Source organism: Capricornis sumatraensis, chromosome 11 (assembly GCF_032405125.1).
Source record: "Capricornis sumatraensis isolate serow.1 chromosome 11, serow.2, whole genome shotgun sequence".
NCBI classification, from domain to species: domain Eukaryota; kingdom Metazoa; phylum Chordata; class Mammalia; order Artiodactyla; family Bovidae; genus Capricornis; species Capricornis sumatraensis.
In genome coordinates, this window is record NC_091079.1 from 8,340,785 (window position 1) to 8,360,181 (window position 19,397).

General features: G+C 38.2%; 1 protein-coding gene across 40 annotated transcripts in view; it reads right to left on the reverse strand.

Moving 5' to 3' along the window:
* Positions 1–19,397, reverse strand: part of RIMS1 (regulating synaptic membrane exocytosis 1) — a 596,921-nt gene that overhangs the window by 147,799 nt on the left and 429,725 nt on the right. For 10 of the 40 annotated variants that reach the window (XM_068983585.1, XM_068983571.1, XM_068983569.1 and 7 more), the window contains exons 9-15: positions 19,092–19,263; positions 18,817–18,970; positions 17,619–17,690; positions 14,056–14,209; positions 12,965–13,090; positions 11,254–11,316; positions 6,311–6,400 (exon numbers count right to left, since the gene is read on the reverse strand). In XM_068983585.1, the coding sequence (XP_068839686.1) occupies positions 6,311–6,400; positions 11,254–11,316; positions 12,965–13,090; positions 14,056–14,209; positions 17,619–17,690; positions 18,817–18,970; positions 19,092–19,263 (831 nt within the window). Of the gene's footprint in view, positions 1–6,310; positions 6,401–6,853; positions 6,947–7,557; positions 7,636–11,253; positions 11,317–12,964; positions 13,091–14,055; positions 14,213–17,618; positions 17,691–18,816; positions 18,971–19,091; positions 19,264–19,397 lie in introns of all 40 variants that reach the window. The other 30 variants (XM_068983584.1, XM_068983568.1, XM_068983564.1 and 27 more) reach the window with 11 other exon arrangements.

A 19,397-nucleotide genomic window follows, 5' to 3' on the forward strand; every position in this document is an offset into this window, starting at 1 on the left:
ATATGCTGATATGCAGTCCCAATAAAAGGAAGGTTTGCTTTTCCCTTGTATCTTGGATATGATAAGAGAAGGATCAACTTATACCTATGTTTTCCCCCAAAGATCAAAGATTACCTAAGTTTTAATAAGATACATTTATGAGCATTAAATATACTAATGTTTTATAATATTAAAATGTGTGCAACTTCTTTCTCTGTTTCTCCTGTCAAACAGATAAAGAGGATCAAAATTAGAATCTTTATTCGTTATTACTTAATGAAACACCTTCCACATCCATTTTCATGCTAGAAGTGAAAAAGGCAGGCTACCCTGGGGGCATTCATTGCAAATCTGAACTAAAACAGCGGCTTCTTGATTTCTCTTTCCAAATCATCTTGCCTGCAAGTTACATTAATAATACTTTAATCTCAGATACTTTAAACTTATTAATTCAGGAAGTCTGTTTGCTGAGAGTTCATCCTTTTCACTGGAGAAGGCAATGGCAACCCACTCCAGTACTCTTGCCTGGAAAATCCCATGGGTGGAGGAGCCTGGTAGGCTGCAGTCCATGAGATTGAGAAGAGTCGAACACGACTGAGCAACTTCACTTTCACTTTTCACTTTCATGCATTGGAGAAGGAAATGGCAACCCACTCCAGTGTTCTTGCCTGGAGAATCCCAGGGACGGGGGAGCCTGGTGGGCTGCTGTCTATGGGGTCGCACAGAGTTGGACACGACTGAAGCGACTTAGCAGCAGCATCCTTTTCACTGGCCTCAGAACAGGGGGCAAAGGTCACTATGATGGCTGTGGGACTGAAGGAACAGGCTGCAGAGGGGGTCCCTAAATAAGGGTCTACAAAATTTCGTTTGGCTTTTTTTGGGAGTGATATCAACTATGAACAGCACAGAATAAATAATGAATAAATATTTGCAAATATTTAAATAGATGATAAAGAGGATAAGATTTGAGATTTGGGGGGTAATACTGGTGAGAAATAATGAGAAACTGAACTGAGAAATCAATAGTGATAAGGCAATACAAGGACTTAGAACTGACTGTCCTCAGTAAGCAATCAAATAGTTCTTATGTTGGGGCTTTTCCCCACCATGGATATAGTGATAAAGTGAAGTTGCTCAATCGTGTCCAACTCTTTGCAACCCCATGGACTGTAGCCTACCAGGCTCCTCTGTCTATGGGATTTTCCAGGCAATAGTCCTGGAGTGGATTGCCATTTCCTTCTCCAGTGGGTTTTCCCAACCCAGGGATCGAACCCGGGTCTCCCGCATTATAGACAGATGCTTTACCGTCTGAGCCACCAGGGAAGTACCTTAAACCAAATGCACGTGTATTTAAATGTGTAACTAGTATTTATGCTAACATGTGTACACAGCTTTCAGTGGTGCACAACTCTTGGCAGAGCTGCTTTAGTTACCTGAAAGAGAAAGTATTTGGAAATGCAAATCCTTCATTACACAAGTAGCATACATAAAAAGTATCTGTGAAGTTCTGGAATATTAGAAACCAAACCTGACCAAAAGAGAGAATTAATTATATTTATTTTTATGGTCTATTCCCATTATTCATGGAGTTCTTTAAAAGATTTTCCCCAATACTATTTAAAATTAAAATTAATATAGGTACTTACATTTTAGAATAAGGTTTATCTATTTCATTTCAAGTTAACAGTTGTTAAGTTTTAGGCAGGAACTTCTTTATCTTAGGCCTCATATTTTCACATGGAGGGAAATTCTTTCAAGCCCTGCCTTGGGTGTCTGTCCACCACAAGGAGGGAGTAGGGGAAACTTTGTGGTAAAGATTCAGGCACAGATTACTTAGCCCTCTCTGATTTCCTCTTTAGAAATCAGTCTGCAAAACAGCAGCCTCTTGCTGAGCCATCAGGAGGCTTACGGCCTGAAGTCTAGCTCCTGAACTTGTTCACTGTATTTATGGTGATGACTAGATCTCCCACCTTGCAGTTCCTGGGTCTAGTTCAAAACTGGACACAGACTTGGGAGCAGAAAATAGAGAGTGTTTTTTAAGTGCCCTCAAATCCCCAAACTGAGCATTTACTAAGTAAAAATAATAATAATGCTATTGCAGCTAAGAGCAAGGATGAATCAGATATGATCCCTGCCCTCCAGGAGGAAAATCTAGTAAAAGGAGAAAATTACATGCCTAAGGGAAATAGAAAGTATTTAATACTATGTGAATCCAGAAAAGAGCATCGATAATTCTGCTTGGCAGAGAAAGGGAAGTGGGAGAGGGAGAGGGAGGGAGGTTAGGAGAAGTTCTATAGGAGATATGGTTATTTGACCCCCCTTTTGAAAAATGAGAATAAAAACAAAAAGAAAAGAGCATTTTAACTGTAACAGAAAGACAACTTCATATGAAAATTAACAGAATGATTAGTAGAGCTCATGAGAAATTTAGGGGCAAGAATGAAATTTAGGAGGAAAGCGGAGGAGGACTTCAGCATAATCAAGGGGAGGGTGTGTTCTGAAGATCTTGAAGGAGAACTGATCGGACTTCCTGTTTCATTCAGTGAGACAAAGGAGCAGGAGACGTATTTCCAGATTATGTGGATGGTTAGATGTCAAGCTTGTCAAACCACAGGGACGTGTCAGAAAACAAAGCATTTTGCTGTCAAAGGGTGTGAGGAGAGACAGTGAATTTGATGCCCACAGGGTCTGCCAATCACTGAGGAACTTAGGCATTTTCAGGGGAAGGTCTGGCCTGACCAGCTACAGCGGACTGTGGTCCTCATATGTATTAGTGCGGAAACTTTTGATAGACATTGAATTTCAGAGATGGGATGGGTGAGCATCAGAGGAAAGGTGAGAGGGAGACAGGGGGAAAAGAAACCTGTAAAGGAGACCGACTTGACATGGAGGCATTAGGGAATTTGTACGTGCTCTTGAGAAAGGAAAGATTCTAGAGGCAGCAGTGACTGTAAGATGTTGTAAAATGCTGCTGGGCCGGTAGAGGCCAAGGTAACCCGTGGCAGAGTTTTAGCACAGTGGCGCGACTGCAGAACTTTCTGGGAGGTACAAAAAGGAGGTGGCAAGTATAGACTACTCTCTGATGGACTTTAGCAAGGCAATGGTTTCTGTAAAAGGTCTAAGAAGAAGATAAAGCATCCAAGAAAAGGACTCATTCTCCAGTGGCTCTAAAAATCAATGTTTCCAGATACATAAGCGACATTCTGTTTGAAAATCTGGGAAAGGAAAGGCTAGGAGCAGACATGTAACTCACTCCTTTGAGATCAGGGACAAGGGGGAAGTGATGACCTCAAGCTGACCTTGACACAGAGGAAGGAAAGTACAATGACCTTGACCGGACCTTCTTGTAAACATGCAGTGGTATTTGCTAGAGAAAAGATGAAAGCAAGCCATTTCTATTAGATATCTTCAGTTGGGTATAACCAGTCTTTCTGGTTATCTTTCATTGTAAATGAACCTCAAATTTCTTGACTTATGCGTCATGACTGGATGGGGCTAAGGGTAATATGTATTTTTTCTAGTTATGTAATCCACAGGATACATAACAGAGGTGCTCAAACACGGAAATGACCTCCTTTGAAAACAAGATTTCCATTGGCTTATATGGAAATTTATCTCTTAACCTGGGCCATACCATTCTCCTAAGGAAGAAACAAGGTCATTCTGACAGTTTGGGGGCAGTTCAGGAGAAGAACACGCTAACTGTGCCTGGTGCTCCTGTTTCTTGGAATCATTAGGGACGTGTGATGGTGGGTGTTGACTCAGCTTTAACAATTTCCTGCTTTGTACTAACACAGAACTTCCTTTGCTCCCAAGCTTAGTGAGGAAACTTCAGAAAAGCCTCCCAAGTAGGTAGAACACCATAGAAATGGTCATCGAGATGGTTGAGAATCAACAAACAGCTTCACCTCAACAGGTGACAAAGCTGTGGAAATGGGGTGCTATCTCAAGAAAATGAAATTATATTTCTAACAACTTTTCTCTAGCATTGTGTCTACTATGTACGTATCAGGCGTTAACCAGCTCTCGGCTCCATCACAAGAGCTAAGTAATCTGGAAAACCCTGGAAGCCTCCCCAGTGCTTTCATGTCCTATCTGTGGATGGACAAGTGCATCTTCCAAAAAGCACAGTGCCCCCACTGCTGGCCCTATTCTGTCCTGTCTTGAAGCTGTTCAGGGGTCTGAGCATGCATGAGCAGGACCTTCCACACCAAAATGCATCTATAATGTCTGCAAACTCCCTGATGAAAACTCTTCTCATTTTAGCTTCTTCTTGACAAGAAACTGACCCCAATAAATTAAAGATCATTAGTAACACTGATTCTTGAATTCTTGCCCCTTTTTCATTTTAATGGGAAATTTCTCTCTCTTTTTCAACTCATAGAGTGAACATGAGTTTCAAGCATATTGTATCTTCTTCTATCAAAATTTAATATCACAAGTGAGTGCACTCAGACTTCACTATGATCTGTAAAATAATTGTGGCCGGTTTATCCGCCTACAGGTTGGCCTGTTCTAAGGGTATTATCTGAGAGATTAAATTCAGCAGCATATGGGTTTGTGAATTCTATAGCTTCAGAGCAACAAGAGAACACGTGCTAGACAGGATTCAACAAAAGAATAACCTGTCGCTGTCCAATGCAGTGGTCACAGAGCACTGTGAAAAAAGGAAAGCAGAATATCTCACTAGCAATTTTTAATTGATTATATGTTAAAATGATAACAGTTCACATACATACTAAAGTATGAGAGTAATTTCACATCTTTAAGATGGCAAGCAGAAAATTTTAAATTATGCTTGTGACTCAAATTGTACTTCTATTAGAACTAATACAGATGATATTTAAGATGTCCGGGTGGTGTTTTGTCATCAGCGGTTCCACTGACTCATTCTACGCTTGATTTAACACCAACTTAAAACATATAAGGAGAGGGCAATGGCACCCCACTCCAGTACTCTTGCCTGGAAAATCCCATGGGCAGAGGAGCCTGGTGGGCTGCAGTCCATGGGGTCGCTAGGAGTCGGACACGACTGAAGCGACTTAGTAGCAGCAGTAACAGCAAAACGTATAAGGAAATAATAATATGTAAATAATATAAAATATTTTTCTTGCTACTCTTGTAATTGTTTGAGGAAGGGTAATATAAAACAAATGCGAACAGTGAAGCAATTTCAATCATGCTTTTAGAAGAGCCCAGAGTCATTTCAACTAAAATTTCTCTTACAAATGTAAAAAAATACAAAATGTAAGTTAGATTCCATTGTCTTCTAAAATAAATTTTTCCAATACGAAATAATACAAAATTCAAAAGCAGATTTTTTTTAGAATAATCTTATGAAGACACTGAAAATGAATATGTCTACCTGAACCTATTATTCAATTCTAGAAATAAATGTTTAATAAACAAATGAATAGAATCAGACTATAAAGATTGCTAAAGCAAAGCTTTAAATAGCCTCAAAAGAACAGGAAAAGTGGGTTACATTAACACAATGAAACACTTTTATTCAGGATTTGTGATGAGGTAGTATCTTATCTCCAGTGAATCACTTCTAATTGAAGAGAGATAACATTTATAACAAACACTATCAAATATGATCAAGTTTACTGGAATAGAAAATTCTACCAGAAAATTAGCTGCTCACATAGGAGACAGCTTAACATGCGATCACTGAATACCTTTAAATGAAAATCAGACTTATTAATTGATCAATTAAAAGCGTTAAGCAAAATTATATATGTGTGTATATAATGTGCATTTATTTTTGTAAGGCATCAAGAAATCTATGATAAGCATACCACATTTTGTTGTCAAAACATAATTTAATAACAACCTTCTCTATATCAAAGAGAAAGTTGATTTAAAAGAGTGAATGTGGAAGCACAAAGGAAGTACTCTATCTAAATAAGATTCTTGTTTTTGAGTTTATAGAAAATTGTTGTTGAACCTACAAGAGCTATTTATCAGCAGATCTACTACGTGATTTTCCCCTTCAAATAACTCCCTTTCCCCGTAACCATATCAGCGTACTGAAGGCTCCCTGAGAGACGCAAAGAAAACCACAGAAAGGCAACAAAAGGGAAAAGCAGCAGCCAGAAGCAGTTACAAATCACATCACGCCATTCGCAACGACACGCGCGGAAATATGTGTATGTGTGCCCTCGGGCTCCCACACGTACACATATATCTCTGCGTGGACTTGGACGGGAGTGGGGGGAGAGGCAGACAGGCGGCAGATGAACATGGATGAACAACCTGTGAAGCTCCGTGACACGAAACATAGTGATGGGGAAAATCATAGGAGATTAAGAAAGTCCTTACTGTATACCTTTCTCGTTCTGGTGAATGCAAACTAGCGTCTGGTCTCAAGCAGTTGGTACTAGCACTCCTCGCCCTGTCAAGGGAGGGCTGCAGGTCACTAGTGCCAGTGCATTGCGTCCAGGGTGGAGGAGGGAGACAGAAAACAGAGAGGAAGACCGGTTAGAGAGGAGCCCATCCAGGCCGCCCCTGCACACAGAGCGCACGATCGCTGCGCCGCGTTCCTCGGGGCTGAGCGCCGACAGGATGGCCATGCACAATTTTGTTTAGAAAGTGACACTAAACAAATATTATGCTAGAATTGCTTTGCATAATTTTTAAAAGGGTCTCAGACTGAAAATAAATAAATAAATAAGACTAAGTCACACCTACTCATGAAAAAACTGGATACAGAAAGCACTGAAACGAAAATGCCTAACACTCCGTTACCAAGGACAGATGCCACACCAAAACAAAATGAAGGACAGCAGAGGAGGAAATTTTTACAACTCAGCTACTCTGGATCAAACACTAGACAGGGGAGGTGGAAGGTATGACGTCCAAACGTCCTTACCCAACCAGAATCTCATCAGTAAACCTCAGTGCTCTCGAGTGAAAGCATTCTTGGTGAAGGGTTTTGGTTTTGGTACGTGCAGGCAGAATTGAGCTCCAGAAAGTAAAATTATCCAGAAATAAAATAAAATAAATTAATTCTCATAATTAAAATCAACAAGTAATACAGCAAAAAAAAATGAAAAAAGATGACAATGACTAGAAATCTGACATTTGAGTATGTAGATTTCATTTAGAGAAGTATTCTAGCATAAGTTTTATAATTAAAATGATCTTATTTTTATTTTCAATTGCTTTTTATTAGTCTTTCTACACTGTTGAGTTAGTCTCTGCTGTACAGCAAAGTGAATCAGTTTTATATATATATGTATATTCATTCTTTATTAGGTTCTTTTCCCATTTATGTATTAAGTATCGAGAGTATTGAGCAGATTTCCCTGTGCTACACAGTAGGTCCTTATTAGTTATCTATTTTAAAAGACAGTAGTGTTTATATATAGTGTTTTATTTCTCAGTCCCAGTCTCCAAGTTTACCCTCCCCCTTCCCTCCCTTAAAGTTATTTTTAGAAATCATTAGTGTTTCTCTGTATATAGTTAATTTTAAGAGGAAATGCTAGTGTTTTATTAGAATGTAAATTTGCTATTTTTAGTAGGCTGGGGATTAGGGATTAGTTTATAACTGAGACTCACTGTTAGGACTCTTACCTGTAAATATCCCAGTGAGAACAGGTCTCTAATAAGGGCATCTTAGGCGGTAATGTTTTATAGTGCCTAACAAGATGTCTGGAACGTGGCAATGGAGACACGCAGGAAACAGAAAAATATATATGAAGTGAGTTTTATTAGAATATGAAATAAGTAAGAGGCCTAGAAAACTAAAAAGATGAATCTTTCATTTTTCTCAGAAGGACCACCTTGATTATTGGAAGGTAGGAACAGAACTATTAAGTATGGAATTACAGATATCTGTGTGCATAATTAAGATATTCTAAATTATAGTTCAAAAGCCTTAATTTGAAAAAGATCTGAAACCTATACTCTATCTAGTAACAGGCATGAAACTTACTATTTAACTCCTGATTTAATATTATACCTACTTCTTTGGAAATAACAACTCATAGTTAAAAGCACTAACAAAATAATTCATGAAACTTGGGAATTAATACGACTAAAAGTTAATATTCTAATAAATAGGAAAATGCTAACTAGTATTTCAGGGAAAAGGCTGGTCATGGTACTGACCAGGCAGTAAGGCAGGGAAGATTAGGAGATGACTATAGCAGGGGCAAGTCCTTTCCACTTATCAGCTTTTGGATACAAACCCAGCAACAGGTAACAATCACTGGAAACTGGGTGAGATGGATATTAGCTGCAATCAGAATATTAATTCTGATTTGGCAGAAAAAATGGCAGAAACAAGGCCCAATATCATCTGAATTCACTTAAAACCTATGAGGGCTTGTGGCTGTCTATAGGACAAATGAGTACCAGTCAATTAATTTTTTATAATTTAAATTTAATGATATTTCTACAAATTTAACTATCAATTATGAAAATATATTGTCCATTTGGCTTACATTAAAGTTTGATAAATTGATAATGGATTAAACATTTGCTTAGGACATATGAAATACCAAACACCCCCCTTCCCAGTTTATTCATGTTTATGCTAATGGTTGAATCAGGAAATCTCTTAAAACATTGGTTTAAAATGTATTAAAGTACCACCTTCAAGCACCAATCAAGGACACTTAAACTGAAGCAAACGATTCAGTCTATCTCACAAACAGTAGAATCTTCTTCTCAACTCCTAAACCTAAGGTAAATATTTTACGAAATAGGTTGCCATATAACTTTTCTAAGCAGTTGGTTCAAAAATGATTTGGGGAGGAGTGCACTCTAATTGGGGTCAGAAGAGAATGGAAACAATGAAAAATAGCACACAGTTTAGAGAACGAAGGTCCACGCTGACTTTGCCATTTATTGACTGTGAACCTGGGTGATTCAAGTCAAATCATCCAGCCTTTTTCTACATCTGTATCCCGGGAGAAATAATCTTTAATGGGGACGCTGTTTGTGAGCATTAAATGAAATAACAGGTACAAAGGATCTAGGACACAGTAGGAAGCCGCAGCATTTTCTGTACCACATGATGTTCTCACGACATGCTCTATGAAAAGATTATTTAATATGACAATAATAGGAGGGGATGAATTAAATGATATGGGACAGATATCTGTAGCACACAACTTTGGTATGCTTTGCATATAAAATCTAGGCACTGATTTTAATTTGCAAACTTTTCAAAATATGTTTGACTTGCAAACTCTTAAACTGGTTGAACTTTGTGCAAGACTAAGTGAAGTGAAGTTGCTCAGTCGTGTCCGACTCTTTGCGACCTCATGGACTGTAGCCTATCAGGCCCCTCTGTCCATGGGATTTTCCAGGCAAGAGTGCTGGAGTGGATTGCCATTTTCTTCTCCAGGGGATCTTCCCGACCCAGGAATTGAACCCAGGTCTCCTGCATTGCAGGCAGATGCTTTACCGTCTGAGCCACCAGGACTACCTTCCTTGTCAAATTTTTTTTGGGGAAAAAAAAAAAAAAAACTAGTTTAGTGGAAAACTTCAAATAGAGCTGATTTTGAATCCTTGATAAGTTACATATCAAACAAAACTTTCTTATCCTCTTCCCTCAACTGGGAAATGAAGATAATAATATTAATTTGATACAACTTTGTCAGGATGGTAAGAAAAAATACATTAATTAATTAGCACAGTTCTTCCTAGTCAGTGAATGTTATTTTCCTTGTTTACTGAAAAGTAGTAAACCCACAGGTTTTATTCTTAAAAGTCCTATGTGAATATGACAGGCTGCATCTTGATGATAAAATTTTACAAAATGATGAAACTACTACTTTATTTTATTGTGCATATTATGATATTTTACCTTGAGAAATGAAATATAAGGGAAAGAAAAGCAACATATTTAGTAATTCTATGTATATTATTGGTGTAAGAGTGTTAAAAATACCCACACTTTGGTCCCTAATAAACATGAAGGCTGTATTTTGTTTTGTTTTATGGTTGGAGTCATGTCAACAGGAACATGAGAAAACTTTCTGAATCGGTAAAGAAATCATTCCTATTAAACTGTTTGTCAAGACAACTAATACTAAAGCTGGAGACGTCAGCATTATAGAGAACCTGAGATGATTTTTATTATAGTTATGATTTTACATTATTTATCCAATTTGGAAGCAGGACTGACATTCCTCACTTTTCCCTGTGGCACTGCACACAAAGCTGTTTTTATTTTGAGGCAAGTTTTGTGCGTGTGAAACGTTAGGGCTCATTTGTGTTAAGCACTTACTTGTGGTAAGCACATGTGCTTACCGCGGTCATGGTAGTGACCATGTTCACAAGCTCAGCAGAAGCCCGTCTTCAAAGACACAATAAACCTGCACGTGTGCTGGCAGGATTTCCAGTGCAGCTCTCTCGTCCTCTTTCCTACCTACTCTTCACTGGCCACAATATTGGAGTTTATCTGCGTGCTGGTTTGTTTGCTTTACTGAATTACTACTTCCTTTCCTTCTATTAACTCCATACTGACAATAAATACACACCGATTATCCTGTAAGTAATCTGTAAGATGGTTTATCTGGGATATGAGATCTAAGAGATGTAATAAGATGATAATAAAGCTCTAGGTTCCAATTTAGAGGAGGGTATTATGCCCCCTTTGGTCTCATCTTTAAAAAGCCTTCATACTCTTATGCGCTTTCAGGAGAACGTTTGCAGTGGAGCACTTCTGCACTGGTGAGGGCATGAAGGACTGGAGGGCTTGGAAGTTTACATGTCAAATATCTTCAGTCTTTATCAAGATAGGAACTGAAGCTCAGCGATTAAAAATGAAAACGGTCAAGATTTTATTAAAGTCAAACGAAGAAAACAACAATAGAATATGAAACAGACAAAAATTAAAAAAAAAAAAAAGGCTAAAACAAAGCTAACTTACAATGATGTAAACAGCAACACTGCCACGCAGATCAGACTTTTGTGACTTGATGGGTGTATGTGGCAGGCCTGGGGACCCCTCAGAGCGAGGTTATAGAATTTTAATTGCAGAAATCGGTTCCTTGGTTTGGGGAATGTGTAAACAGTTCTGCAGAAAGGCTCATTAGCCTCTGGATTTTGAATGTGCAAACAGAAAAGCAGTCTGCCTGGATTAGAATTCAAATATGTTGGAACCTTTTCCACAACCTCCATATAAGACAAAACCAATTGAATACTGGGTAAATTAATTTTACGTATTTGTAATCATACCGCTGAGGGGGAGATGGAAGCAGAGTCGAATGGAAAGAGTCATCACACACAGTTACTTCACCAAATTCCTGTAGTTACCTGGTGGTGTGTAGGCATTCTGCACTTCGTCCTCGTTTTGCTCTGGGAAGCATGAGAAGCTCACTGCACAGACAGGATGGGTGGTGAGTGAAACAGATAGGTCATGAGGCATTAGATGACATGGGTTTTGCCAATGGTATGCCGATGACAACAGGAAAAGGGAAGAAACCAGATTGTCTGCACTAGCATATTTGCTTGAGAGTTCAAACAAAAATAAACATGACAGTATTTTTAAAAATTTAAACAATAAAGTGCAAACATTATGGTCAAAGTCCTAGCTGTTGCTGATTTGCTATTCTATTTCAAAGTGATTTTATAGAGTATCAAGAAAAAACTTAAACGGATCCCTTCCCATGTAAGACACAGAAATCTATTTCCAATTCTAGACATTTGGTTATTTTAATAGCTTTTAAAAGCCCTATAACTCTGGCTTTTCTGCTTCTAATGGGACCTCTAGATCCTTTCATTTCTTTTTAGCAACTCAAAGCATGATGGATTTCTCGGCTTTTACAGCCACTAAAATGCAACGTCTCATTTTCTGTTGCTCATTTTCTGACTAGGAACATGCTTGATTAGGAATGTTTATCTTAAAATTGATATTTTTTCTACACTCAAATTCTTTCACTCTATTGAATGTCCTGGTCTAGAAGTCCTTTTTTATCCCCTCCTTCACATAAATCCACGGTGGCCCTGGTGACTGTCAACATAGGGAGCCTCAACTGAGGCCACTCCACCCTGAGTAGCCTGGAACCCTACTCTGGAGAGCAGTGTTAAGTCCCAGTAAGTTCCATCACCCCATCCTGAAGGTCTTGGCCCCACTCCCTCTACGGCAGGGTGACCATTACAGAGCTAAAAGGCTATCTGTGAGTTCTGTGTCCTTGATTATTTGGCAAAAAACTGGCCACTGAGTACCACTCTCCAAGTACCTAACCCTCCCTAAAAACCGCTCCACTTCAAAAAGCCAGAAGACACTATCCAACCAGCTGGGGACTCTGACAACTAAATCAAACCCTGAGCTAGTGGGCAAGCACTTCCTACATGAAGAGGGTTGGCCAGAGGAGCAGGTCTGTGGCAATGTGGAACAATGGAACCAGAACGCTGATTTTCAGTAACTGTAAGTAACAGGAAGTACCTTGTTCATAAATAAATGCAAAACTAAGTTTACGTACACATCCACAGAAGAAAGAGTCCATTTCAACATTTTGTACATTAGACATTTTAGGTTACTACATTTTATGAAAAGCAGGTGTACTAAAAAATATTGCTATTGAAGTTCTCACAGATACTGTGAAAGTAACAGTCTATCAGATGACCTGCACTTTTTTATTACAGAAAAAACATAATTTCACAATTATACAAATAATATTCCTAAGACTGAAATACACAAAAAATAAAATATTTAAAAGTAGCTTATATAGTCTCTCTTCTGTAATTTAGGTTACGTAAGTCAACAACAAACTATATTTAAAACTGGCTAAATATAAATTCTGATTTTGTAAAATAGTGCACATTTTATGACAATATACTATTAGTCAAATATTTCCTAAAGGTGCATTTCTATTAGAATATCTCAAAAGTCATTCCCTGGGAGAAGTTCAGTTTTGAAAGATGGAATTCTTTTACTGTCTTTTGTGCTCTGCTAAGACATCTATCATATATGAAAACATGGCAAAGAAAATGTATCATGTTGAGATCATAATGTGAAAAATACCTGTCTTGTTCTGATAAACACTGACTGTCCACTTCTCTGATTCTCTGATCAATCGGGCTTCGGGAGGCATCACGGTGTCTGGTTGGAGAACGTGATCTTCTTGTTGGATGAATTTCATCTAAACTCCTAAAATGATTACAAAAAATTTTATGTATCAAAAGGTAACATTTTTCCCAAGCAATCTGACAGACTGACAGGAAAGAACTGATAGTAATTGGCAAACAACTGACATGGCTTGTAAACCTCTGGCCATATCCCCAAACGCCTGTTTTAAAGGTATTTATTGTCTGTTGTTGCTTGGCCTGTGCTGTATTTCCCCAATCTGCTTTTGAACTACTATCAAAGAAGGACCACAGTTTTCATCTGCATACTTAAATAGAATTTCAGGACTGCATTTCAGGGTCAGGTGAAATACAGAAGGACATTCTTTATGGTTTATATGCTTTTCCAAACATTTACAGTGCTTCAAAGAGACAGCACCAAATTTCTTAAAACTACATTCTGCCTTTTAACCTTGTTTTCTCTGCCACTTCTCTGCCCAAGCTAATTTATTATGCTACAATTTCTTCCAACAGGAGAAAAAAAAAAAAAAAAGCAAAGAGAATACAAGACAGTTATTCAAAAACTGTGCTTGTGACATTAACTTCTTCCACGTCCTGGGAGATGTGTTGAGATTGGAGAACAGAATGTTGCACAGGTTGGGTCATGAATAAGATGACATTTTGCCTACCCAGGGTTCTGAAAAATAACTGACCAAACCGTTCTTTCATTGCCCTTAGAGTCTCCTAGCAGTTTGCACGTTATTATAACAAAAATGCGCTGTCAGCGCTTCCCCGGCGGTTCACTGGTAAAGAATCTGCCTGCCAGTGTAGGACGTGCAGGAAATACGGGTTTGAATCCCTAGGTCAGGAAGATCCCCTGTAGGAGGAAATGGCAACTCACTCCAACCTTCTTGCCCGGGAAATCCCATGGGCAGAGGAGCCTGGCGGGCTACAGTCCATGGGGCCTCAACGAGTCAGACAGGACTGAGCACGCAGGCACATAATGTAAAAAAGTCCCGTCAAGGATGCAAAGCCCTTCTCAAAGCCTACCTCTGTAATGGCACATTTGGTAAACGTGACCGTGGCCTCCCCTGATCATCGCCGCGATGAGGAGACACCGACCGTGAGCGGTGATGAGTTGTTCTCTGCTGCTCTGGCACGGTTAATGTTGAAGGTTTGCTTTCTCGAGTGCTAGACCTATAACCTACTGGTGAGAGTACACACGAAGAACAAGTCAATATTCTTCTATAATGTCCATGCTAACGTGGCGACGTCAAATTATACCCAAAGCAGCCACTGACCTATGGAGATAAGTGCCATGCAATCAGTATTATCAGGCTTATCTTCAAAACTACTAAGTACACGTATGGAGTGTAACATACATGCATGAGGAGCAAGCAGAGTTTGGCTCAACTCAAAGGTTACCATGGAGATACTGACATGAATATGACAGATGATGCCTCAAAAATCATGATGAGTTGGGATACCGGCTTAATTTAAACAAAGAATTGGTGATTTTTGTTCAGCAATACAAATCAAGGATTTGCTAGTGAACTGTTATTCATATACAGTCAATGCTTAGAAATGTGGTGCCTTTTTAAATTGTGTTTTTTTGATTTTTTCATCTAAATGACAATACATGTTATTTGGGTTTCAGATGGCTTCGATAATAAGAAAATAAATTCAGTATCATACCAATTTTAATGATCAGAGACGAGTAGCAGGTCTTCACTATTACAAATACTGATTGTGAATTTTGTGAACCACAGATAATATGGCAATTTTCAAGTGAAAATACAGTACGGGTGGAGATGACTATGGAAATAATACAGAACAAATTAAATCTCCTAAAGAAATAATAATCAAATCTGCCCCAGACATGAAACTATTCCACAAATGTGCTATTAAACTAATTAAGTTAATAGTTCAAATTAAAAGTAAATTTTAACAGTCATGCTCCCATGAAACAAAAAGGTTTTTATGATCTCTGATTTAGTTAAACAGCAATCTCAATTACATAGTAACAGGTTAAGTATTTATCACAAGGGTCATTGTTACTATTGTAAGAAAAGTAAAAATTATGTGGCCAAAGGAAAAATAACTATATTTACAACTACATAAAATGTACACAACCTATGAAAACATTAAATTTAACTGGGCAGCCTGACTAATGCTCATCAGCCTGACTAATGCTCATCTATTTACGTGATAACTCCCACATCATTTTTAAAGGCCATGTGACATCATTTTTAAAGGCAGACTAAAATTCCCCAACAGTGTATCTGTTATGATTGTATAATCTTTTGACCTCGCTTAGCATATAAGGAAGGTCTTTAGATATTTCATAAAGGCTGGTTTGACAATACTGACACCAAAGAAATTCAGCCATTTTGTCACTCTCTAAAAACATCTAGCAGCTGGTGCTACAAGATGCACTTGAAAGGAAAAAAAAAAAGAGAAATAACTTCCAAGCAAGTTTTCCATTCCAAGGAGAAAGCTAAATTTGTACCATTACTCTGAAAATTTGTAAATTAAGAATGTTTGTTTACATGAAAAAGTCCAGAAGCACTATATTGTGAAAACAACAGTAAACTTGGTAGCTTCTGGTGTTCTTATTTTGGAGATAGGGAATGGCGGGAATGTTTGAAATGTAAACAGTAGTGATGCAAAATCATTTTCATTTAGTATTCATGCAAAAAAGTAATAATTACATACTGGTACAGTGGTAAAGAACCTGCCTGTCCATGCAGGAGACTCAGGTTTGATCCCTGAGTCGGGAAGACCCCCTGGAAAAGGAAATGGTAACCCACTCCAGTACTCTTGCCTGGAGAATCCCATGGACATAGGAGCCTGGCAGGCTACAGTCCATAAGGTCACAAAAGAGTTGGATATGACTTAGTAACTAAACAACCACAAAAACATCAGTAAACAACCAAATAATTATAAACATAAGTGCTATTAGTTTATAATTTCATATACTTTCATTTTATAACAAAAACAATAGCAATTCATGTATTATTTTTAATTTCATGTAGAGTTTCCATGTTTAGGAAATTGTAATATCAAGCCTAGAAAGAGATCAACTAAATATACATGTAATATTTATTACATTAGCCTTTCATTTGCTATTCTGCCTCATCATAAAAGTATGAAGTTTTAGGTGAATAAAATATGAGAACCACCCAGAGAAGTACATTCTATTTAGATAAGTTGGAAATCACAGCATTAAGGTAATTAGCAGGAAAAATTTTTGTTAGAAAGATTTGATAACAAGACCCCATTCCTATCAGGAATCATCTGATTTCTATTAAATATGCCAAGGGGTACCATTTACAACTACCTTCCCCCTTTCAATTTCATAAAAAATATTCTATTGAATTTTGTGTGGAACTTTCCATGTAGAGTGAGTACGTCTAATTATTCTGATTCTTTTAGAAACCAACAAACTCAGAAAGCAAAACATGAACTGTAATCCACCATTATCCACTATTACTTAAAACCCTCGCTGATGGTCTGATATCAAGGGGCAATCTAAGTATGCAGATACGCACAGAGCCAGATTTATCGTTGTTAAGGATATCTGTCACTTCATGCAGCAATCAAAGACTATATCTTCTCTGAGTTACAGGGAGCAAATGAAGCCTAATTTAAGGGAACTCTCCATAATATTCTCCCAGTTTTAATGAAGTCGTAAAAAATCTTTAAATTGTAAGCTCAGTCACTAGTGTGGCATCTGTCTATTGGCATTTACCAAAATCGTTGCCTTCAAATTCGGTGCATACCTGTCTGAGGAATTATGCACATTAAGGGGGCATATGTCAAGATCATCCTAAGAAAATGTTCTTAATATCCTAACATGTTCTCTTAATTTTTTTTCTCATTTGAATATCTCCCTATTTTTCATTAGCAAATAAAAGGAACAGGGTTAGTGCCAAGAAAATAAGTCTTCACTAATTGGTTTTGCTCACTTTCTGACTAGAGTCAGGTGAGAAACAGGTGTGAACTGCAAAGTATTACAAAGATTTTCCTAATTTATACAGTAACAAAAGACACTGACTTAAATAGTAGACTTTTCTAAAGCATTTCCTTTTTGTAAAACATACATACACATTCTAGGTAAAATCATTCTACGTATAATCAGCACATCACAAAAGCATTGAAGTTAAGCCATGCCACATGCAATTTAAACCCTGCCATGCACATTTCTCGGTATATTCCATGGACGGCTACATTATTTCCAGAAACACAGGAAGGAAAATCACAGAGATACAATATAAAACATAGGAGAGTGGGATTTTTATTTAAAAATTAACTATATCTTTTCAGAATTCATATTTTCACTTCTGCTCAGAACATTTTGAGTTGACAGTTTTAACCTCACGGGCCATGCTTCTAAAGGAGAACCTATCTAATTTAATTTTAGGGGGATGTTAACGAATAGTTACTAGTCCATTTCACGCTTTCTCAATAATTTGGAACACAAGTCACCATGGAATAATGTCATGCAGACTTCTCTGTGCTATAGACTCTAGCGTGGGACTCAGGGAAGTCAGGAAACCCACAGGACAGCAAGCACAGAAGCGCTGTGACTCCGCCGCGCTCCCCCCACGCACCTGGAGGGACCACTCCAATCGCATCATCAACCTCATAGTCTGACATGTCACTGTCACTGATTCGCTGGGACCCTGCACGACAGGAAGGCAAACAGATACCTCTGCGTCTGCTCGGGTCAGGAAATGTGGAGGGCATGGTCAGTTTTCTCTTTAAATGCTAATTACATTACTACTAAACACTTCATTTTTAGTGAGTGAAGTATAATGACTTCTATGTCTCAGGGTGCAAAAAAGTGATTTTCTTGTACATATAGATTCTGCGAAGCTCATGTGCAAGTTGATTTTCAAGCACTTGTTCTCCAAGGACACCATGTTCTCAGCATCCTTATAATCGCTGAAGACACACATAAGAAAGAAGATTTCATAGAACAGTATTTTGACTTTGCAAATTATTCTTTAATTAAGGTCTATAGCAGAGTGCATTCCGTTTTCTACCCACTTATACATCCTTTTGCACAGTGCAGGCAGGATGGGGCTGAGTGGAAAGGTTCAGAGAGACCTTTCTTGGCTGGGACTCTGCGGAACTCACGTCATTGAAAGGATATCAGGTCCCTTTATAAATATTTATGCTTAGCCTTCAAAATTAGCCCATTACACTGCGTTAAAGATTTAACCTGAGGAAATAATTCATTGGAGAAGCACAAATATGACATGTCTAATTATATGAACATTTGAACTATTATTTGAACATTGATTCCAGGTTACCAAAATGAGGCTTCTAAATTTCATTTGTCCAATAACAGATTTAGTCATAATTCAAAAATTAATAAATAAATGCAGAAAAAGTACTTTTTTCCCCTCCAATCATCAGATGAATAAAAGAAAACAGATTTTACAATGTTTTTGAGAAAATGTTTCTTACAAATAATACTAAAATATCCAGGAATTATATGGTTATTGAGATATTCTACACAGCAGCCCATCAATTAAGGCAATAACTGCCCCATCAGTCAGCCAATGAACAACTCCATCAGCACAAAGGATTATAATTCACAGGTTATAAACTTTCACCTCTGGAACGACTCTACTATATGTATTACTTGCACTGGGAAAATGGAGAAAACGGTCTTGCCAGGCTTCTATATATAATTTTTCAATAATCTCTAATGAACATTTGAAAAAATACCCTGAACGTCAATATGGAACTCAGACCTAAGAACACAACTGCTCCTGGCAACTGAGCAGAGCGTCCACCTACTTTGCAGCTTCTTGCTGGCGCTTTCACCGTGGGGGTGTCGCCGCGGCATGAAGGGCGATGGCTGAGGCAGAGGTAGTGAAGATTCGTCGTGAGTCTGAAGTTTATACCAATGTGGCTCATCGTCTAGAAGCGCTGTTTCCAACTCTATGAGGATCTGAAAGGACAGCCCTCGGGTTAGATTTAAGCCTTTCGCAAAGCATAAGGAAGCAGCCACTATAACGCACGCGGAAGAAGCTGCACGAAGCATCTCACTCGGGTCTTGATCATATACTCACCTCTCCAAGGAACTCACTCTCCTCTTCCTGCACCCTGGGCTGGTCCCACACGGTTATTTCCAACATCCGTTCTCTAAAGTCTCTACGATGCACGTGCGAATAGACAAAAGTCTGATTCCACTTTGGCTCGAGGACTTTCTTTACTGTTTTCGTTCTCCTTTTACTTTTATCACTGAAAAGTAAGTATGCTTTGTAAATGAAAAAGCAAACGCAAGTATATGCTGCCACCTACTGTAGCTCCATGCAATACTGATCTTGGAATATTTTTACCATTTGTAATTTATACCTGTTATATAAAAGTCTGAA